This window comes from Martes martes (genome assembly GCF_963455335.1).
Source record: "Martes martes genome assembly, chromosome: 2".
NCBI classification, from domain to species: domain Eukaryota; kingdom Metazoa; phylum Chordata; class Mammalia; order Carnivora; family Mustelidae; genus Martes; species Martes martes.
Window position 1 is genome coordinate 149,888,280 of NC_137889.1, and position 24,226 is coordinate 149,912,505.

The following is a 24,226-nucleotide window of genomic DNA, read 5'->3' on the forward strand; positions in this document are numbered from 1 at the left end:
CACATTCTTTGTAAATCTCTTAAAGAACTCCTAGTTAGAATCTTGCTCTCATCTTGGTTATACCTAATCTCATATTACATTGTATTAATTTTTATGTTTATGTACGTGCATGTGTCATAAATATATGTATATTTACACATACATATTGCAAACAAATATGGATGTATATACATTTTAAGTTAGAGTAGCTGAAGTAGGATTTCTGTATAATAGTTCATTCTTGTTAAGTTGTAGTATGGTAAAGAATTTTGAGTCAAAATTTTCTTAACAATAGCCAGAGAATATAAATGAGGTGTTTGATGTCAAGATCAAGTGATGATTTCAAAAAACAGGAGGGAAAAAAAAACCTTAACCCTTCAAACAATGCAACTGTAATTATAGTTTAAAATTCTTTTTTGAATATAGGGCTTGTTAATCAGCATCCGTTGTCGCTGGTTTCAACAGCATGGAAATCTCACCTTTAAGATTATTTATCTAGATAAAAAAACACTTCAGAACAACCATATCCAGTTCTTCTTTTAAAAGAAGAAAACATTTGAAAAATTGTTTTTTTAAATACTAACAGACTTCAGTCTCAAAGGGAAATTGTAAGATGTAAGATTGTATAGAAGAGTAATTACTATCAGTAGTTATTCATTTTTTATTAGTGAATGGAATCATTGTGTAGATATACCACAATTTGTCCCTTTCCCAAATATGGACAGACATTTGAGTTGATTCCATTTGGAACCTGTTATAAATAAAAACTACCATAAACATTTTTATTCCCTTTTTCTTTTCTCTGTGTGTGTGTGTGTGTACATAAGCAGTCATTTCTCTTAGATGTATAGCTAAGAGTGGAATTGCTAGTTAATGGAGTGCATGTATGTTTAACTTTATTAGAAATTACCAACTAGTCTGCCAGTTTTATACTCAAATCGAGTATAAAATTGACTTTGTATTGTTAAGCTTTTTTATTTTACCCATCCTGATAGGCATAAAAGTGACATTTCATTATTGTTCTAATTTCATCTTCCTGATAACTAAGGGTGATGTTGAGCACCTTTTCATGTTTTCATATGCTATCCATTATATTCTTTCAGTACAAGTCTTCTGTCCATTTTTAATTCAGTACAAGGCTTTTATCCATTTCATTTAAGAGAGTTCTTTATGTATTTTGTCCTACTTTCTAGGAGCTGCTTGCTTTTCACTTTACTCTCTTTTGATAAGCAGCTAAGAATTTAATTCTGATGGAAGTCCAGTTGTTTACTTTTTTCATTAGTGCCTATCTGCCTATCCCCAAACATCATGAAGAAATTCTAGCAACTTAGTTGTTTTGTCTTTCACATTTAAGTCTTAAATGTGAGAGTAGGGATCAAGGTTCCTTTTTTATCCCCGCCTCCAGCTGGATTTCCATTGGTCCATCACCATTTATTGGAAAAAATATCCCTTTCCACAGTGAACTGCACTTATAGCCTTGGAAAACATTAAGTGACTGTAAATTTGTGGGTCTCTTCCTGGACTCTTACTTTGTTTCAGTTAGGTATTTGTGTATTTTAACATTAGTGTTACATTCTTAATAATCATAGCTAACTTATAAGTCTAGAAATCTGGTTGTATAATTCTGACTTTATTCTTTTATATGATTTTTTAAAACTGAATCCTTTGATTTATCATACATTTCAGAATTTTCTTAAGATTTTTAGAAGACAGAATGTGCTTGGATTTTGAATGACTTGTATTAAATTCATAGATAATTTAGAGAGAATGTACATCTCACATGTTGATTCTTCTCTATTTAGTCTTGTAGAATTTCTCAGCAAATTTTTGTTTTCAGTGTAAAGATCTTGCATCTCTCTTGTTTAATTCATTCCTAGGATTTGATGAGTTTTGATGACATAGGGAATGACATTATTTAAACTTTTTCCCAGTTAGTACTATCATCTAGAAATAAGTTGATTTTTGTAAGTTGACTTTGTATTTGTCCCCTAGCTAAATGCACTTATTTCTAGTAGTTTGAGTCTTTTGAATTTTTCATATAAAATCATGTTCTTAGCAGAGATAGTTTTATTTTTTCCTTATGAGTATTTGACACTTTGTTTTTCTCATCTTACTATACTAGTTCTACCTCCAGTATAATTTGATTAGAAATAGTGAACATTCTTCCAAACCTCAGGGGGAAAGCATTTGATAGTTTATCGTTGAAAACTATCTGGGTTTTTAATGCTCTTTATCAGATTGTGGAAATTCTTGCCTATTCCTAGTATGCTGAGCGTTTTTAATCATGAATAGCTGTTGAACTTTATCAGATGCATTTCCAACATCCGTGGAAATGATTGTGTGATAATTCCATTTCCGTTTCTTAATGTGAATTACAGTAATTTATTTTCTTTTTTTTTTGCTTATATTTTTATGTCAAGTGCATACCAGCAAAACAGAATTTTAATCTTATATCAGTATACTTTTATTTATATATTTTTCCATTTATTTGTTTATTTAGTAAGCTCTACATCGAACGTTGGGCTCGAGTTCCCAACACCAAGATGAAGAGTGGCACGCTTTACTGACTCAATCAATCTTATATTCCTGGGGTTGAACTCCATTCAGTCATGATGTGTTTTCCATTTGTGTGTATTTCTAGATACATTATGTCAGTATTTTCTTTAGGATTTCTGCCTCCTTTGTTCCTAAGGGATGTTGATACTATTCTTTTCTTGTAATGTTCTTACAAAACTAGTTAGGAAGTGTAGCCTTTTATGTACATAGGCTTTGTGTTGGTTGATGTCCTTTTTTCCATACTTTGTATTGGTAAATGGAGTTTTCTTTTTTTTCCTTGATAAACTTTGCTTAGAGGTATGTCAATTTTATAAGTTTTTGAAGAGCCATTTTTGGCTTTGTTGATTTGCTTTCATCTTAGTCTGTATTTTATATGTCATTGATTATAGTTTTTTATTTCCTTCATCCTGCTCTCTTTGTATTTAACTTGCTATTCTTTTCCTATCTTCTCGTGGCAAAAACTAGGATTATCTAAGCATTTCTTCTTTTCTAATATGCATTTAAAACTATAGCTTTTTCTCTAAGTAAGGAAATTTTCCTCTAAGTATATAGCTTTTGCTACCTCCCACAAATTCTATACTGTTTTCATTATCATTCCGCTTCAGTCTTTTGAAGTATAAAAGCCTGAAAATACATCCTTAGTTTCAGTGCAAAAAAAAAAGAGAAAGGTACTTTAATTTTGGTTGAAAACTGTTGTATTTTAGTCCATATAATCTTATAATCAAATTTTATTTCTCCCCACGTATATAACTTTACCTTTATTGCCAGTCATTTTCAGGCACTAAATATTTGGTGTATCATTCTTACAAAGCATGTTTAAACTGTACTACACATGAAAGATGTCATTATTTAGTGGTTCTCCTTTTATAGTCATATTAATTTAGGTTATAGGGAAAGATAATTGGCAAGATAAAAAGTGATACTTTTGTTGATATATACTCAGTTAACTTCTCTTTTAAATACTACTCAATTCCATAGTTTTTATGGCTTCTCGAAAGTGGTCATGAAAAAAAAATTTTTTAAGATTTTATTTATTTATTTGTCCGAGAGAGCGAGGGTGAGCGACAGGCAAGCCGGAGGAGGGAGAAGCAGGCTCCCCACTGAGCAAGGAGCCTGATGTGGGACTCAATGCCAGGGTCCTAGGATCATGACCTGAGCTGAAGGCAGATTCTTAACTAAGTGTGAGCCACCCGAGCACCCTGAAAAAACTTTCTTTAAGATTTTTATTTATTTATTTATTTGACAGAGAGGTAGAGAGCATAAGCAGGGGGAATGTCAGAGGGAGAGGAAGAAGCAGACTCCCCACTGATCAGGGAGCCAGATGCTGGGCTGGATCCCAGGACTCTGGGATCATGACCTGAGACAAAGGTAGATGCTTAACCAACTGAGCCACCAGGTGCCCCTAGTAATGAAAATTCTTGTTAGTATGGCCAGAGTATGATGTTTCTTAGACTTTCCATTATACATTCTTTGTTCAGCTGAGCTTTGGTTACTAGATTTTAGATATACATTATAGATTTTTGATAGTTACTTTGTTAACTATAATTTATTATAGTTAAAACTATTATAGTTAGTAATATAGAATTGTTAAAATGTAGTTATATTATGAATATGCTTATAGTATTATAGTTAACACAAAAAGTTTAAACCTTTTTGGGTTACCTCTCATGTAGTGATTTCCTTTGTCATTGCATTTAGTATTTCTATTTAGACCCTAAATATTTATGATCTATAATTTTGCTCAAGATAAAAGTCTGTTAGAAAGACTGTTTATTATATTCATGGAATTGCTAAATTCACATGTGTGTTAGGGCACTTGAAAGTGAAATAATTTCAAATGTATTGACATGTCTGAAATAAGTATAAAATTTGGATTTGTAATTTTTCTGTTAAAAACTAGCTAATATGCATGTTTTCTGCCTCATCTTATTCCTTTTAAAATATAGAATTATTAAAGTCCAACTTTAGAAGTTGAACCACTTATAAACAATATTATTTGTAATGGATCTTGATAAGGTTTATTTTGTTAAATAGTTAGATAAAATACTTTTGAAGGGCTTTCTTTCTGTTAATAACACTACTGTTGACTTTTGTTTTACATTGGTCCTTATTTCTGATAGCAAAGGTATTAGAAAAGTTAAATTAATATTCACAAAGTTACTCGGTGTACATGGACATCTTCAAGAACATCTTATTTAAATTGAATTTGAATCTGTATAATAATTCCTTATTCCTATACAAATAGGATCTTTCTCCCTGTTTTTGGTGCTAAAAACTTTAAATTCTTACTTCCACTGTCCAGCTACCTACAGTTCACAAGCATATAACACCCTTCCTTCTCATCCCAACCCCAGTTTTCTTCTGCAGGCCATCACATTTCACACTGTCTTTGTTTATATCACTTGTATCATTATGTGTCATGTTTTTTTAAGATGATGTATTGATGACATTTTCATGTTAAATATTACTTGTATTTGTTAAGGCACATGCTATAGATTCGATGCATTGTCTCCTCAACCAAAAACAAAAAACAAAAAACAAAAAAACCTTTCATTCCATCTTGAAAGAAGAACAATTTCTCTGCTTCCTTATTTTCCCTTTTACCTTTTCTAATAAACTTCTAAAGAGTCATCTTTTGATGCATTTATAAAACACTACATGTAGCATGAATCCCATCCAACTTTCCTAAAATTGCTTACTTTCAAAGATCGTGCATGTCCTTGAACATGTTTTTAAAATGATTATCTTAACATCTCACATTGTTACTGCATGGCTTCTTTTTTTTTTTCTTTTATTACATTTTGCTTTGGCACTGTGTTGGCAATAATATTTTGGCTTCTCTTATACTTTTCTTACCACTCCTTTCTTGAGCTCCTTGAATGTTCCATTCCTTGTAAGTTTATCAAGGAGCTACCTCATCATTTCTCTCTGGAGTTGTCTTCAGTGATATTACAGAGAACCTTCAAATATAATTTCTATAAAGTTGACTCTCTTCTCAGAAATGTAGCTTATTACCTTTCTCCACTCAATTTGCAACCTCCTCCCTTACATTTAATTCTGAACATCCTCTCAGCCTATGCAGTTTTACATACCTACCCTTCCTTTTTTTTTTCTTTCAAGCTTTTTTTTTTTTTAAGATTTTATTTACCTATTTGACAGAGGTCGCAAGTAGGCAGAGAGAGAGAGAGAGGAAGGGAAGCAGGCTCCCTGCTGAGCAGAGAGCCCGATGCGGGGCTCGATCCCAGGACCCTGGGATCATGACCCGAGCCGAAGGCAGAGGCTTTAACCCACTGAGCCACCCAGGCGCCCCTCTTTCAAGCTTTTATATAAATTCCAGTTTTTTAACATACAGTATAAGATTGGTTTCAGGTGTAAAATTTAGTGATTCATCACTTAAATACAACACCTGGTGCTCATCACTACAAGTGTCCTCCTTATTCCCCAACACTTATTTCACCATCCCCCTGCCCACCTCTCCTCCATCAACTTTCACTTTGTTCTGAATAGTAAAGAGTCTATTTCCTAGTTTGCCTCTCTTCCTCCCCTGCCCCGGTTCATCTGTTTTGTTTCTTAAATTCCACATATGAGTGAAGTCATATGGTATTTGTCTTTGTCTGACTAACTTCTTTTAGCATAATACTCTCTAGCTCGATCCACATCATTGCAAATGGCAAGATTTCATTCTTTATGATGGCTGAATAATATTCCATTGTATGTGTATATATACAGCATCTTTATCCATTCATCAGTTGATGAACATTCGGGCTTTTTCCATGATTTGGCTATTATGGATAATTCTGTAAACATCAGGATGCATGTATCCCTTTGAATCAGTGTTTTTGTATCCTTTGGGCAAATACCCAGTACTGTAATTGCTGGCTCATAGGGTAGTTTTATTTTTAATTTTTTTTTTTTAACTTTTTGAGGATCCTCCATACTGTTTTCCAGACTGGCTGCACCCTTTTGCATTCCCACCAACAGTGTAAGAGGGTTCCCCTTTCTCTGCATCCTTGCTGACACCTGTCCTTTCTTGAGTTGTTAATTTTAGCCTTTCTGACTATGTGAGGTGATAATCTATTGTAGTTTTGATTTGCATTTCCCTGACAAGTGATAAGTAACTTTTCTTGTGTCTGTTAGCCAGCTGTATGTCTTCTTTGGAAAAATGTCTGTTTGGGTGTCCTGCCAGTTTTTTTTTTAACTGGATTGTTTTTTGTGTGTTCAGTTTTATAAGTTCTTTACATATTTTGTATACTAACCCTTTATCAGAATGTCAGCGTCATTTGCAAATGTCCTCTCCCATTCCAAAGGGATGGGAGTTATATTGCTTGTTTTGTTGATTGTTTCCTTCCATATCTACCCTTTTGTATACTGTTTTTTGGTCTTTACTGTCCTTATATTTAGTTAATGGTTCTTATTATTCATGTTCTAATACTTTATTTTAGTTCCTCCTTTCCAGTTTTCTCTTTTGTTTCCCAGATATCTACTCTTTACTGCTATAGTTATCTCCCCGTCCATCCTTCCTGATCTGCTCATTTCTTATCACTTTAACCACATTTGCTATAGGTCTTCCCAAAGCACCAGTAAAACTATCTTGCTTGAGCCCCTGATTCTAGTTTTTTGTTTTAACCATACACTAAATAAAACATCCCCTTTAGCCTGGCATTCAAAGCTAAGTATTTTGACTAACCTCAAAGCTGTTTTATTACTTGTACTCTCCTTATTTCCAACATGTAGTAGTCAATTTTGATTACTCCCTATTTCTTAAATTCATATTTTCCTCTTTTCTCTTATGTTTCTCCTTCTACTTGGAAAATTTACTCAAAACCATGTTCTAATAAATATTTTTATTTAGAAATATCTTACCCTCTCTAATGCACTGAGTAAATGCCACTAGCTTTCCCTTTTTACCACAATTATTATTCAGTCTCACTTGGGGATTTAAGAAATTACCTGTTTATTAGCCAGCCTACTCCCTTCCTCCAACAAACTTCCTCTGAAGTACTTTAAAGCTTTCTTATGGATAGGTGCCATAGTTATATGTATAGATCTTATCTTTTCTAAATGTACATTCTCTGAGAGCAGGGGACTGTATTTTATTAGGTCATTTTATTTTTTTGATCCCCATGGAGTGTAGCATGAGGATTGCTGCAGAGAATTATATAGGACGTGCCCTGGACAAAGGGTTGCACCCTTGAAGGGTGAGCTCAGATGGGGACCAAAGTCCTAGAGGGGGATGCCTTTTTCTGTTTTGCACATTTGAAGACACCCTATCTGCATGTGTAATCAATTAATTCAAAGCCTTATATGCAAGTCTTATTTGTTGCCTTTGTCCTTACTTAACTGTGGTCTGCAAGTGGCTTTTTATTATGTGCTTTTATCTATTTAGTCTGTGCCATTTCCCTTTTGCCACCAATTTCTCAAAGGTTTCTCCTGTTACACATCCAGTTTAAACTGTCCCCATACATCAGATTCTTACAGCTTTCCATAAAACATTGAAATGATCCAGTGTTTGTTTACAGTATAATTGTTGTCATATGACTACATTTATTTCTAAGTCATTCTTCAGACTGCTTCTCTTTTGAATCCCAGTAATTAAAACCTTAAACTATCTGAATTTCCCTTATTTTTTTATGCCTGTGTCATCTTCATGTTTTAAACCTTTGAATTTGTCATTGCTGTTTTAATGCCCAACTTTATCATTATACCTGAGATTCAAGTTATATTTGTTCTTATATTTTAGGTCGTTCTTCCCTCTTTCCAATAGATGATGGTCTGCTTGATGATGGTCATAATGATCAAGTTGGTGTTTTAAATTCACCCACATGTTACTCAGCTCATCAAAATGGAGAACGAATAGAACGCTTCTCTCGAAAAGTTTTTGTTGGTGGTCTTCCTCCAGATATTGATGAAGGTAGGGTGATGATTTGAGCTTAAAACCAAACCAAACAAACAAAAAAAAACCCTAAAATATAATGTGAATGGGGGTATGGAATTTTTTACCTTGAGATTTTCAGTCAGGATGGATATCCATCTCTGTCCAAATATTTTGTCACCTGTTGAAATATGAAATAGGTAATTAAACAGTTAAAAAATTTTCTTTCTTTCTTTCTTTTTTTTTTTAAGATTTTATTTAATTTGACAGACAGAGATCACAGGTAGGCAGAGAGGCAGGCAGAGAGAGAGGAAGGGAGGCAGGCTCGCTGCTGAGCAGAGAGCCCGATGTGGGACTCGATCCCAGGACCCTGGGATCATGACCTGAGCTGAAGGCAGAGGCTTTAACCCACTGAGCCACCCAGGCGCCCAAACAATTTTTTCTTTATATGTTAAAATGCATATCGTTATTGTATTTTTTGTAAATAAGATTATCATACAGAAAGTTTTTCTAATAAAACTTAAAATCTTTCATATTACCATAATACACAAAATAAAATGCCTGCAGTGCATGACAGTCAGAAGTTTAATTTCCTTGAGGATAAATAGGCTGTTAGAAATAGGTGAGAAAGAGGTAATAAAGCCCAAAAGGGTAATGGAAACAGAACATAAACAGGAAATTCAGGTTATCCAAAAGCTGAACAGATGTACAAATCATCATTTGTAATAATAACAAAAGAAAATAATTCAAGGTAAAGATTAAAAATACGAAACTGTCTAATGTTTGTACAGTTGTGGGAAATCTGCCACTCTTATTCACAGCTAAGAGGATTTTGCTACACTTTGAGAAATTTTTAAATTATTCAAATATCCAGAAACCTGTCCTAAGTGTTAGTTAGTTTAATAAGGTTTTCATATGAGGAAATAACCTAGAGCATATCATTGTATTTGATCTGTATTTGTTTCAGTGAAGCTACCTGGTATGTGTCAGACGTTAATGAGTATGATAATTCTACATGTCTTGTTCTAACAGACCTGTTCTTTCCCTATGAGATTTTACTTATCAAGCAGTAATCATCTCTGTTTAACTTGAGATAATATTTGCATGTTTTTCAAGCCAGTAATATTTATGATTTGATATACTATCAGTCCTTCAGTATCTACACAACGTTAGATAAAATTTTAAAACTCACACTGAATTGATTGCTCTGGTCAGCGTGCTACTTAAATTTATTAATTTCTTTTGACTAAAATATCTATTTCATATATTCTGTCAGTAAGGATATTAGACGTGTTTTCAATTTTCATGTTTATCTTAGAGTACTTGGTACTGTTAAATATTAAATCTTTAACTTATAAAATATGGGTTTTTTTAATGAACTATTAAAACTAATTCCTAATGTGTATTGTTGTACTTTTTTAAGATGAAATAACTGCTAGCTTCAGAAGATTTGGGCCTTTGGTAGTAGATTGGCCTCATAAAGCAGAAAGCAAGTCCTATTTTCCACCAAAAGGTAAGAGTTTTTATTGTTAATATTTTCTAGAGAATCAGTTTTATGAGAGCAAATAAGACAATACCAATTACTTTCTGTTTTCTTTTCTTTTAGAATTGCATATCATCACACCTTTGTATAAAAACTAATAGAGTAATTTGTGAAGGCTGGTAACGTGTCAAATGAAAAGAATGGACCTGAGGGCTATCATAGTTTCACTTTAACCCAGTCAGGAGCCATTAGACACTAGCTGTGCTTTCTCTATAATGGTTTGACAGTGATTTCAAACACTCAAATCAATGAATGTTTTGAGGTTTTGTTTTCTGTTTGAAGCATCCTTCTAAGTAACTTGGGTACCGACATGTAAAAAAAGTATCCCTCTATGCAGTGAAATTAAGATCTATTTGAAGTGAGAGAAAAATGTAAATGCATGAATAGTATAAATATTGCCAGATTTACATAAGTGTTCCAAACAATAACAGATAACAACAGAGCAATATTTACTTTGTGGGTAAATTTAGCTAGAGGAGAAAGTGACTGGTCTAAACCCCATTATATAGAGAGATCAGGTGTGAAGAAGATACCTCTTTGTGCTAGTAACTCACTGCTAGGATACCCACTATGACTTGTCACCATATCACAAGAGTAACAAATCACTATCATTCATCTGACCAAAAGCAAGGCCACCATTAGTGGGGAGAGGAGGTAAGTTCCCCTTGCCCACAATGAGCAGGGGAGGTGAGTGGAAAGAATTAAACGTGAATCCAGTCAGGTTGCTAATGGCAGATTCTCTGAAGAGAATAAAAAGGGGGAGGTTGAAAAACTAAAGCTTTTCTTTGATCATCATTGAAATAAAATTTTAGAAAAACAAAAACCCTATTATTCTCATGGATGAGCAAATTTTCAAACCTAGAAAAAAGACTCCAATAGATCTATTAAATGGTCTGATTTGGGCTCTGGGAAGGGAAACGTGTTAGAATAGTTATTGGTATACAAAAACTAATTAAAGATTTCTGATAATGAATTATATGGGATATCTCACTTATTTGTCACTGAGAATTGTAGTACCTCCATTACCAGTTCATGTAGATTTTAGAGAAATGGAATAACCCAGTGGTTTCTGTTTTATACCTTTAGATCTTAGATTTATGGACTCAAGAACATCTTTTGAGCAGGGATTCTGAATCCCAGATCTCTATGAAAGTCTGATTAAAGCTATGGACCTTTCTTCATGTACTCTAAATTTTCACCCAAATTTGGAGTTTACTGGTCTTGGATGTCCTGATACTTAGTTTAGAGAGAAAATAAGCTCCATATAGATGTAGACATTCATTTGTTCATCTGAGTTTTAATCTGTTGTTGAGCTTTAATTTGTTGCTGAGTTTTAAACTGAGTTTTAATCTGTTGTCTGTTGCTTCACTCTGTTAGCCTCTTGTAAAGTTTTTGAATGTTCAGTAAAAATGTCACTTAGTTTCTAATATTCCTGCCTAAGTTACCAGTATCCTGGTCCACTTCAGAAATGTGACTAGTCTGTCCATACCTCTGCCTCTCTCCAGTTTTTCTCCCATAGTACAGGCAGAGTAATCTCTCTGAAAACTCATCTGATACTGCTATCTCTTGACCATCTGCTTAAAACCCTTCAATGGTTTCTTTCAGTTAGAATAAAGGTAAAAATGGGTTTGCCCTGCCCAACCTCCCTACCTCTCTGGTTTCTTCTGCCCCTATTACTTCTTGCTCACTTCTGGTTCCAAAAACCGGCTATGCTCTCTCCTGCCTTAGGGCTTTTTTGTATGGTATTCTCACTCACCCTACGGCCCTTCTGATGTGTCTTCATCCACATACCCTCATTTGTCTCAGTTCAAACATTGGCTGCTCACAGGATACTTTCAGGATGCACCTAATGGTTCACATACTCCTATTGTCGGCTCTCCTGGCACTGTTCCACTCTCTCATAGCCCTTGTCACAGCTACAGTGTTACATTTTTACAACTCTATAAATCCATGATGATTTTGCTAAAATCCAATCCTTCCCATAGTCTGTAATACTCTGCATTTACTCATCTTTGTACTCTTGGTAATGCACAGTATAATAACTGACTAACACATGATAAAAACACCTATAAATACTATAGAATAGAAGCTCCTTTTACCTGAAGTAGGGGGGGAAGGCTTCACTGAGAAGTTCTAAATGAAATCTGAAGGTATTCTGTAATCCAGATAGACATAAAGGAGTCGAACAGAGTTCCAGGGAGGAACTGAAATACAGTTTTAGAAAGGAATGAGAATCGGTTTGTGTGGAGATAGGTACACATTTTTTGCCTGAGCCTCTTGTTCATGTAACAGGATGATGGACTCTAAGCCTAGGAAGATGTGTTGGCACAAATTTAATCAAACAGAATAGTTGCTGTCTTTGTTGCTGTTATTGCCATTATTGTTGTCATTGTGGTTTTTGTGGTGATGGTTAGTTTATTTTCTCAAACTAAAAACAAAAAGACCTGAATAAAGCGGCACTGGCAAATCGTAGTTTGGGGTACAATTATAGTTAATTGTCATTGCCAAAGACCAGTGTTTCCAAACCTTGTCCTTTTAAGCAGTTTTGACATTGTTGTAATTCATCTTCCATGGTTTGGAAACACTGGTACAGAAAGCATCCAGTTAGTGAAGCTGCCTTGTAATTAAGGCAGCGACATGAGCCCTTGAAGATGGAGCCACATGTGTACATATGTTTCTTTTACAGTGAATGAGGTTCACCCTATGTGAGTATTAGTTTGCTATACAGTATGTTAGTGGTAAGAGTATTTTAATATTTAGTGGTTTGCCTTAGCTAGATCATAATTTACCTGCCATGTTGCTTAATTAGTTTTGTGATACAAACATTTCTTACCTAATAATCACAGAAATCATTAAGTAATAGTAGGAGTATTGAATGTAGAGGTGCCTGGGTGGCTCAATTGGTTAAGCGTCTGCCTTCGCCTCAGGTCATGATCTCTGGATCCTGGGATGCAAGCCCTATGTCAGGCTCCCTGCTCAGTGGCTGAGCCTGCTTATCAGTGGGAGCCTGCTTATCCCTCCCACCACCCTCCTCCTCATGCTTTCTCTCTCTCTCTTTCTCTTAAAAAAAAAAAAGTATTGAATGTAATGTATCACTTTAAAACTAACCAAAATTAAAACATTAATATCAAAAATTAATATCACAAATAACATTAAATATGCTGAATTTAAAATATTTTGTAAATTGGTCTTATATCCTCTCAGTTATTACATAACAGTTACAGCTCACAAATCTTTAACTTGTGTCAAAATTAAAGCCTTCACTTAAAACCAGCTTTCATTTTTTTTATTTTTTCAAGCATATTTAAATTATTTCTAGCAGTTGGAAATGTCTGCAATGTGTTTTTTTAATCTTGCTTAATCATACCTTAGAAAATTTCTGTTGCATAGGTTGATTTGATGGCTTATTTATGCAATCAGGAATTATAATTTTAAAATGAAGCACTTTTGTGTCACATCAGACCTTTGTGGCAATTACAGCCATTGTTGGCAATAAAGCTATGTGTTTTGATTTCTGTATAAAACATGATCTCACATTTACCGTTGTCTAATGGAATAGATAGATGTGCATGACCTGCTTGGTGACTTCCTCATATTAGAACCAGATTACAGTTCTCTAGGTTTGTTTGCATAGAAATCTCATCAAAGAAAGGGGTGTTTTTTGGTCAGTTAATTATCAGCTTCTAGGAATGATCATGTAATGGTGAACTTCCAGTATAAATTTTGATACCTTCTTTTTATAATGAAGTCTGTTCTGCTTGGAGAATGACAATCTCTTATCACAAAGAGAGGAGGAAGGGCATATTTCCCAAAGGTACAGGTATCTAATAAGCAAGAGCTTGGGTCCAAAGTCCAAACATAGTCTCCAGACTACTTGAAAGGAAATGTTCCATGGTTTATCCCAGTAGAGAGTTTGATTTTAAGGTCCTGACCCACCCTGGAGGATCCATTTTGATCCAGCCTCCTTAAGGTAGTTTTCTTAGTACAATTTTGAAGTTGACATGCTGACTGTGGTTATTTCCCCTTCCTGATGGAAATTCTTGGGCCTTTCCAAGTGTGCTCTAGCCCAGACTGTGCACCAGAACATGTCTTACCCTGAGGGCCTCTTTAGAAACCTTCTACTTCTAATATAATCAAGGGGTTAGTCCTGCCAAGTTCTTGAATAAGACAGTATCTTGGGAGACCTTGGGGGCTCTCCTGGGTTTGAAATTACTCCACCAACTGCTTGCTCATGTGACTGACTTGGGGCAAGTCATTAACTGCTGGATACCTCAGGTTTTTCTTCTATAAAATGGGAATAATGTCTTAGAGACTTGCTGTGGGAATCAAATGAAATAATTTATGTAAAGCTTTTAGCACAGCACTGGATAGAAAGCACTCTATGTAAGATAGCTAATTAATGAGTATCTGTTTTTGTATGTATTCCATAGGATATTGTCCTCGCCTATAGAAAGTCTAATAATTCTGGTTCTCTCTGATAGTTAATTTTTTTTTCTTTTGCAAAAGCATGTGTTTTCTAAATAGTATTGAAATTTGGGGTGAAATCACTTCCTTTGCAATATTGCCTCATTTTTAATGGTTATTACAGGCTATGCATTCCTTCTCTTTCAAGAAGAGAGCTCAGTTCAAGCACTAATTGATGCTTGTATTGAAGAAGATGGAAAACTCTATCTGTGTGTTTCCAGCCCCACCATTAAGGACAAACCAGTAAGTAAATGCTATATGTGAAGTTTAGGCTACAAATGCGAGTTTTCCAAAAACTGGCTTGAAGTAATTAATGATAAAAAAGTTAAAATACCATGTTAAGAGTTCAGTTTTTAAAAATCCTGATAACTTATAGTATCTAGCTTAAAAAAATAATTAATTTTCAAATCCAGCTATACAAAATTTTGAAAAATAAAAGGATCGCTGTTAACTGGCACAAAGTAGCATAAGCTGTCAAGAGAATAAGACCAATTACAGTGATGTGATTTTCTTCCTAGGTTCAGATCCGTCCTTGGAACTTAAGTGATAGTGATTTTGTGATGGATGGTTCTCAGCCTTTGGATCCTCGAAAAACAATTTTTGTTGGGGGTGTTCCTAGGCCATTAAGGGCTGGTAAGTAGAATGTTAACAAATGTTGCTTCTTTTAAAAAAAATTAAATATGAATGAATTCAGTAAACTTTTCAGAGCTGTTATGTACATGGCACTATTGGGTGGGCAAAGGGCAGATTCTTTATGCTCCAACAGCTGTTTGCTACAGAATTCTGAGAAGTATTCTTAAAATTGTCAAGTAAGTGGAGAAGTAGACACTCATCTATCAATATGAATAATTAACTCCAAGCAGACTCTATAAGAAGAATCCAAATACTTCTGACTTCTAAAAAGAATTTTGGGTCTGTTTATTTTATGTTGGTTGATTCTGATATTTGAAGAAGTACGTTTTGTTTTTTTTTTAATAGTGCTTTGATAAGTAATAAACTTCTGTTGATCAATAATGAGAAACCAGAGATTTACCAGAAATGTCATCCAGGAACATAATTACAGACCTGTATGCCCACTGTCCAAGCATGCTTTATGATTCCCTGTGCCCTGTGAAGTGTGTTAGTGCCTTCCACCACTGAGAACATCATTTTCCAGTCAGTATAGGACATACATGTTAAAAGAACCATTCACACGTGTAAATACTTACAGAATATAACTGCTACAAAGAAAGACTATAGAGAGTAGAAGAACATCATGGGAATGTGGTGTAGTCTGATATTTAGAAATACTTGCATTTGAGCTGACACAGCAGAAGGAATAGAGTTGAGGTGGCAGGAGGGTTGTGAGGAGTGTGTTTTCGGACAAAGGGAAGAGCGTATTCAAAGATCTTTAGTCGAGGGAAGCAGAGGGCATTGGAGGAACTTAAAGAAATCCAGAGTGGCTGACTAGGGTTATAAGAAGTGAGGAGAGAGACACAAAAAGGCATAGAAAAAGTGAATAGGGGTCAGACCATACAAATCTGTCTGATAAGCTAATTCAGTATTTATCCTCAGAGCAAGGGGAAACCAATGAAGAGTTTTAGATAACTGTAGCTAATGACATATTGTGGGGGCAGCTGGGTTGAGAGTAGATATGAGTAGACCATTTTAGGAGCCCATTCTTGCAGGAAAGGAGAAAGATAACATGAACTTAGATTGGAGGTAGCAGTGGTGAGAGAGCAAAGTAAACCCATGTCCCAGACAATTTATGAGGTAACCTCAAAGGCTGAATCTCAGCCTTCAGTCTTAAGCCACTATGTAGATAGTCACACCTTCTACTGTGATAAAGAACACTGGAGAAGAGAGATTGTGGTCTTGATTTTGAAAGCAAGTTTGTGGTACCATTTTGAGCTCCTAAGTAGAAATTTTAGTTATGCCATTTATATCTGATATCTAAGAATTACTCTTGCTACTGTTTTGAAAATAAATTCTGAGGGGCCTTGCTACTGTTTCGGCAGTAAATCAGAAGCAAAGAGTTTTAAGGCTATTGCCATGATCCAGATGAAAAATAATGAGAGTTTGGAACAGGATGTTAGTTGATGGAGGTGAGGAGATTGGATTTTAGATAGGTCTAGAAAATCAGGTTCATAGGATTGCATGTGTAGTGGGGAAAACAGAAAATAGAAAGGATTGAAGCCAAGAATCTTAGGAACTTTATCTTTTCCTATTGCTTACCAACTGAGTTAGCAAAAACTCATTGGAGCAGATTTAATGGAATGGTGGAAGATCAGGAGTGTCATTTCAAACTAGGTGGTGAAGGTCTATTAAATGTCAGTATGAGTTGTCCAGGACAACAACTCCAGTTGACCATCTCCTGGTGGTTGCATCGATGACCTCAGAGTCCAGAGAAGAGGCCGAGGCTGGAGACAGGAATTTAGGACATGAAGACAGATAGATGGTATTTAAAGCCATGACATGGGATAAAGTCACCATAGCCCACAAGTATAAAGAAAAATCCACAACTGAAAAATCCACTAACTGAAACTTAGAGTATTCTGACATCAAAAAGTCAAAGAGTTGAAGAGGAACCAGCAAGGAAGACTAAGGAATTGTGAAGTTGGATGAAAATTAGTAGAAAAATGTGTCCTGAAAGCCAGATGCAGAAAGTAGACGTTAACTATGTTCCGTGCTGCTTCCAGGTAGATTGACCATTGTACTTGACAGTGGCATGAGCAATTAACATGGAGTCAAGGGATGAAAGTCTAGTTATAAAGGTTGAACAAGGAATGGGAAGAGAAGGATGAGGTAGTAGAAGAAAAAAAATTTAACAATTAGGCTATAAAGGAAGAATATAGAAAGTAAGCAGTCACTGAGAGGGAGAAAAACAGAATTAAGAGTTTTGTTTTGGGTTTTTTGTTTTGTTTTGTTTTTTAAGATTGGGAATGATCCAGTGTAGAGGGAAAAACTGATGATAAAGGAGAGAGGAGAATTGCCAAGTAATTCTGTAGTGAGAGCAAATTGGGTCCAATATGCAGGTGAAAGGGTTGGATTTAGAAAACAGCATAAAACTATTTATCCTATTGACTTTCCCTTTTAAAAAAAGTTATTTAAAAACTGTTGATTTACTGTGTTCTCTCACATTTGATGTTGAATTTCTTTTCCTTTTCAAGTGGAACTTGCTATGATCATGGACCGGCTGTATGGTGGAGTTTGTTATGCAGGAATTGATACAGATCCTGAGCTAAAATACCCAAAAGGTGCTGGTCGAGTTGCTTTCTCCAATCAGCAGAGCTATATTGCTGCCATCAGTGCTCGGTTTGTTCAGCTTCAGCATGGGGATATTGATAAACGCGTAAGTTGCATATTGGGAAAGCATTTAACATCCTATAATAAGGTGCTGATCCAGAGCTTACTACCCTACCAAGTTGACAAATTCAAATACTTTATTTTTTTATACATCTTTAAATCTTAGAGTTAAAGAGTATTATATCAAAATACCACTGAAATGTAAAATTATTGAACACACTTTGAACCTTTTTTAAAGATTTTATTTATTTATTTGTCAGAGAGAGAGGAGCAGGCAGAGGGAGAGGAAGGTTCCCCACTGAGCAAATAGCCCAGTGTCGTTCCCCATACTTTGAACTTTAGATACAGTATACAAAATTTAAATGTCATTGTAAGAGCACATCAGGTTGTGGGGTTTTTGGTTGTTGTTGTTTTTTTAAAAATCCACCAATAAGGTCTTAACACCTTTCTAACCATAGAGGCAGGGCTTGTATTAAGAGTTGTACTCTGGGTGTACCTGGGTGGCTCAGTCCGTTAAGTGTCTGTCTTTAGCTTAGGTCATGATCCCAGGTCCTGGGATTGAGCCCCTCATCAGGCTCCCTGCTCAGCGGGAGCCTGTACCCTGGAGCCAGCACACCCAGGATGCTATGTCCACCACATGCTCTGTAATCCTCAAGAAATTAACCCTCAGTATGCCTCTTTTTCCCCATTTATCAAATGAAAAGCAATAATAGTATCTTTTTCACAATTGTTTTGAGGATTAAATGAATTCTCGTATGTAGAAGCATTTAAAGTTTGGCACGGTTATTTAAGTGTTTTTATCTTTTATCATTAAATTTAAAATAAAAATACACTGTATATTTCCCTAAGTATACAAAATAATAAATATACAAAAAAATTAAACACACAAAATAATTATCCTAAACTTTGAAACATTTACTCTTTAGTTGCATTGTATAGGTTATCACAATAAGAACTTTCTAGGAAGTCCTATGAATATTTGTTAACTAAAAGCCACCCCATTGAATAATTCCTAGTACTGATTACCATTGAAAATAGGGAAAAGGAGTGACCCAAACTCAGTTGTTCAATTGCAAATCCTTTTCATACTAAAATTTGCTCATAGTGCATATATACAGCTAAGCAGTATTTTAAAATAATCATGTTTGCATTATATTACAGATGAGATATGCTAAGAATTAGAGGTAATTTAACTTTTTGTATATCCAAATTAATAGATATAACTTGAGTATTTATTTTCCCAGTATAACAGGTTCTTGAAGTTTCTTCTCTGAGGCTGTCTGTATATATTAAAAGACTATTTTGGAGGCAGTGGAGCTGGTTTAGGAGTATGGATTGACTAACTGTGGACTCTAAAAGTAGTCATCAGTTTAATTACCAAGCCATCCTATATAGAAAACAAAACAAAACAAAAAGTACAGCATAGGTTCAGTTCATACAAGCAGAGTGATTTTTTTGCATTGTTACTTAAACTGTTGCAACACACACACACACAGTCTCTAAGTGGAAGGTGTCTGCTTTAATTACACCATGCAGGAAAATTTGTTGAACTGGAGTTCCTGTAATCCAGTGGTTTTCACCCTCAGCTGCAGAATAAAGTCACCTGGGAATTCAGAAAAATCTTGACGGCTGGGTTCCCCCATCCCCCGACCCCAGAGATTTTGTTATAATTGGTCAGGGGCAGATGAAATTTGTAAAGCTATCAGGTGATTCTAATGTGCAGCTATGATTGAGACCATGTATCTAGTCTAACCCTGACTTTTGCAAAGAAGTGATCCGTCAACCCAGGAGGTTACCTACATTGTATATAATCATAGTTATTTAGCATGCAGGAGCACAGGAAAAACATCCTTGCAGTGTCCTGCCTCATTCTTGTTTCCAAAATGATAGTGAAGGACCAATTATTTGGGGCAGAGTATGGATTCCTAAAGAGCAATTCAGATGCAGAGCAAGTGAATTGAGAAACACATGCATGCCTTCTTAAAAAGGCATTACAATGCCTGAGAGAAAAGTTTAATTTTTAAGATATGCGCTCCTTAAGGTATATTTTGAACTATATTTGAAATAATTTGAGAGATGTCTGGCTGGTTCAGTTGAGAATGCGACTCTTGATCTTGGGGTTTTGAGTTTGAACCCCATGTTGGGTGTAGAGATTACTTAAAATCTTTAAAAAAAAAAAAAAAGAAAAAGAATTAAAGAATTTGAGCTTGCTCGTGCACACGCGCGCGCGCGCACACACACACACACACACAATTGATCTTTATACCTTTCATGTCTCTAGTGTGAATGTAGTTATTAAACCATAACAACTGATTAATTTTAAATTTATAACTGATAACCCAGAGATTTGGGGAGGATTGAAATTGTTCATTCAGCTTGATCTTTTGGCTCATGAGCTCTTTGAGGTTTAATTCCTATCTCCCCAAAAGCTGGGAAACACCATCACCACAAAAGTGTAATTCATTGTAATTTTGTATGTTACTCCATGAGTAATATTACTCACTGTGCCTTCTGGTACTTACTGAAGGGAGTTGTGTTGAAGTTCAAGTTGGATAATTAAATATGAATTATTTCATTAGTTGTGAATCAGGCAACAGAGTATTACAGATAAGTTCTCTGAAGTGAAATAGGCAGGGGCATCATAATGGAAAATAAGAATAGGCACAGAATTGATGAAACTCCCAACACCTTTTCACACATACAAGAGCTCATTTTTAGAGGTTATTAATCAGAAATAATCAGAATACTCTAAAATCATAAGTTTAAAATCCAGTTTGCTATCTTTAAAGTCTGTGATTTTGAAGGTAGATTAGCTTCATAAAATAATATCTAGAAGTTTGAAATACAAATAATTGAAATCATTGCATTTTGAAATTTTATTCAGCAGTTTTACATTCAGTAACTCCTAAGCACCAAGAATTTTATGAGGTGTTATGGAAATGAAGTAAACCACACAGACCCTGTCTTTAATTACAGTAGAGACAAGAGATATAATCAAGAAAACATATGTAAATATACCACATTTATTCAGATAGTTTCTGCTTTGTGCTAGTAGATCCTCTTACTAAGTATTGAGCAGACACTTTCCCTGTGCTCATTTTGATTATCATCTAGTAAAATGAAATTCAGTAATTCTCATGCCACTTTGAGATATTCTTTGGTAATTTCTTTGATTATAGTTATTATATATTATTATAACAATATTATATAGTTATATATACGTGTGTGTGTGTATAGTTAGTTTTAGTTGCATAATATTATAATGAAGATAATGAATCAGAAATAGCAGACTGGCAGTCAAGATAGGATCCATAATAGAAAAAAATTAAAAAATAAAGATTGAGCATAAAAATTTTAGACTGAGTGTCAAAGATCTTTTAAAAAATCAAAGGCCAATGGAAAAAAGGTTAAAAATCCTTAACAGGCAAAGAGGATTCACTTCAAAAAAAAAAAAAAAAACCTCCATTGGGAAAATATGCAAAAGATACAGACTACTCAGAAAAGCAAAATGTTCAATGTACATAGAATGTTTATCCAGCCCTAATCAGTGAAATACAAATATAAACAACAACTTAATTTCATTACCTTTCTATCAGATGTTTGTGTTATAGTCCTTTTCATCACCTTTTAGGTTTTTCCCTATTCGTTGTTGCTCTTGTGACAAATAATGCTTCAGAAAATACCCTTATATGCGCTTTTTCTGCACACGTGCAAGTGTTAATACATTCAGAATAGAAATTGTTGGCTTGTTATTTTTTTACCTTTGACAAACACTTCTTTATCTCTAACCAAACCCTTTAAACACTCAGTTTTCCCTCCTCTCCTCAGGAAAGCCTAAGGTCTTAGGCTGCCTGGCACATTAAGTCAGACAAAGGTAGTAGCCCTCCATTTGTAGTTATTATTAGTAGGCAGTACTGGCTTAGAGTCTCTGCTGTGTACCAAGCACTGCCTTAAATGCTTTTACCTGCATAATCTAATCCTCACAGCGCTGTGAAGCAGATTCTAGGATTCTTCTCACTTTACAAACCTGGAACCTGAGGTTTAAAAGGCTTAGCCCTCGGAGCTGACTGAGGTCTGAGGTCTTCTGAGTCAGGCCTTCTCAGTGGGCCTCTTTGACTTTGTATCTCATAAATTCACAGAAGTCTAGATACACCTTTAATAAGATTATCCACAGTTCTGGTGTGTGTGCACCAAGTAGTTACAAGCAGGTACACAATCAGTGGTTGTTTGGGGTTAGGCCATCTCTCTCAGGTGCTACTGGAATGAAGGGGAAAAGGTGTAAAAACCATTTGTCTTCCATGCCCTTCTCTTTTTTACTCACAATCACCCTGCTTCCAAAATATTAACACAGGTGTTTTAAAGATGTTACTTCACAGAAGGTAAAGGTAGAATGTTTTATAAATCAGTTAGATGTATAGTTTTTAGAAGTATTTTCTGCCTTTGAAAAATACAGTAAATACCACTCAGTTTATAGTCCTTGGAAGAAAACATATCAAAATAAAATAAAATTACCAAACTAAAACTAAGTACTCGTTTAATCACATGATCACTTATGAACATGAAACATCTTAGAAAAAGATGATTAGTGCCAGAAGAGAATGACTTTGTTGTTGGTTTTTGTTTTTGCTTTTGTTTTTGGTTTTTAACCTACTACATGGTAAAGCTATTTCCCTGGGAAACTGCTACTTTCTCGGTGTTTAATGCTGGTCCTTTCCTTGAGAACACCCTTAACATTTTTAAATTTACTAAAATGATTTCTGAAGCAAACTTAATGGGAGACTTTTTTCCTCTCTCTTTCCAGGTGGAGGTAAAGCCATATGTGCTAGATGACCAGATGTGTGATGAATGCCAGGGCGCACGCTGTGGTGGAAAATTTGCTCCCTTTTTCTGTGCCAATGTCACTTGCCTGCAGTATTACTGTGAGTTTTGTTGGGCAAATATCCACTCTCGTGCAGGACGTGAGTTCCATAAGCCATTGGTAAAGGAAGGTGCTGATCGCCCACGTCAGATCCACTTCCGCTGGAACTAAGAATAGCATACCGGCCTCTGTGTAACAAGGAAAGAAAGGGTGCATGTGGCTTACTGTGTCTGAAGACGCGACATGCGGAAGAAATAAGTGCATTCTTCTGCTTTCACCCCAGCTACCAATACATGCATCTTTATCAGCAGCCAAAACACTACAAGCCTCTTGTTTTTCACCAAAACCCTACATCTCAGGCTTACTAATTTTTGTGATATTTTCATGTTAAAATAAAATGTTTTTTTGTATTTTCTCCAAGTTATTTTTATATGTAAAGTTAAAATTAGATATGAGAATGTTTTGCGTAGGGGCAAACAGTCTGCTGCTATATAGTGGGTGAAGCGTGCACTTATTTCTAAACGTGGGTTTTTAACTTCAAGATCTGCCCCAGTAATTTACCAAAGGTAGCAAAATAATAGTGAAGATGGAATATGTCTGCTACAAATGCTTATTTTTATTGTTGCTATTTTCAGTGTATACATAAACTAAAAATTAGGGTTGATTTTTTTGCTCTCCATTTTGACTTGCAAGAAATAATACCTCAAGATAATCTGATTTATTAGCTATTTTTAAACATTTTTAATCACAAGCTGTATTAGCTTTGCTGCTATATAGGTGTTATGTGTAAATGCCACCTATTAATACGGGATTGAAAACGTTAGAGACACACTGCATTGCAGATAAAATGCAGGCAGCACAATATGGCCTAAACTGCCATAGTTTTAGAATGTGAAAAAAAATGCATGTTTACTTACCTGTATACACCTTATGCATGCACTAGAATTATTAACTAACGAGGTGAGGTATTGCAAATGTTCAAAAAAGCTCTCTTGAATCTAGGTAGCATGAACAAATTATAAAATTTGTTTAAAAAAAGCAAACTTGCATGCATTATTGTGACTTCAAGTTAAAAAATTTGTCCTACATGTGTACAATATGCAAATTAGTTTTAGATTAGAGAGTGCAGCCATTTTGTGATCTGGTCGGTAGTGGAATTCGATTTTATGCAGACTGGATGTAATATTTGTAATCCCTGTGCAATTTTGTGATGTGCGGTTCTAATTAATGTGCAGTGATATAGTATAGATAAAAGATTGAGTAAAAGAAAAATACTAGAATTTTAAAGAAGGTTGATTTTAGCCCCTTTGATAGTTCACGGTTAAGACATCCTTTATAAACCAAAGATGGCCAGCACACTGCTAACCAGTCACCAAATGTAAGACCCACAGGAAACCCATATCTAAACAAATGAACTTTATAGAAGAATGCAAAACTTTAGTAAACCTAAGTAAAGTCAAAATGGAGATGGGGAAATATACAGATGGCTAGTTGCATAAAATTCAATTTTACCTTAAAGACAATGGTGAAATCTGGCTTAAACTTGCTTATGTGTTTGACCTATGTATATTGGGGTCTTCTGTCTAAACTGGGGTCACTGTTGCATGGAACATTGTTCTTAACGGTTAAGAATTGCTTTTTTTTTTAGATTTTGATGAAGGAATTTTGG

The 24,226-nt window shown here is 35.0% G+C and overlaps 1 protein-coding gene across 7 annotated transcripts in view; it reads left to right on the forward strand.

Moving 5' to 3' along the window:
• Positions 1 to 24,226, forward strand: part of CPEB2 (cytoplasmic polyadenylation element binding protein 2) — a gene marked incomplete at its 5' end in the record, with an annotated part of 70,194 nt that overhangs the window by 43,695 nt on the left and 2,273 nt on the right. For all 7 annotated transcript variants that reach the window (XM_080797521.1, XM_080797524.1, XM_080797526.1 and 4 more), the window contains 6 exons: positions 8,276 to 8,446; positions 9,831 to 9,920; positions 14,539 to 14,657; positions 14,933 to 15,047; positions 17,564 to 17,745; positions 22,501 to 24,226. The exon at positions 22,501 to 24,226 is cut by the window's right edge and continues 2,273 nt beyond it. In XM_080797521.1, coding sequence (XP_080653647.1) covers positions 8,276 to 8,446; positions 9,831 to 9,920; positions 14,539 to 14,657; positions 14,933 to 15,047; positions 17,564 to 17,745; positions 22,501 to 22,728 — 905 coding nt within the window. In that variant the 3' untranslated portion in view covers positions 22,729 to 24,226. The remainder of the gene's footprint in view (positions 1 to 8,275; positions 8,447 to 9,830; positions 9,921 to 14,538; positions 14,658 to 14,932; positions 15,048 to 17,563; positions 17,746 to 22,500) is intronic.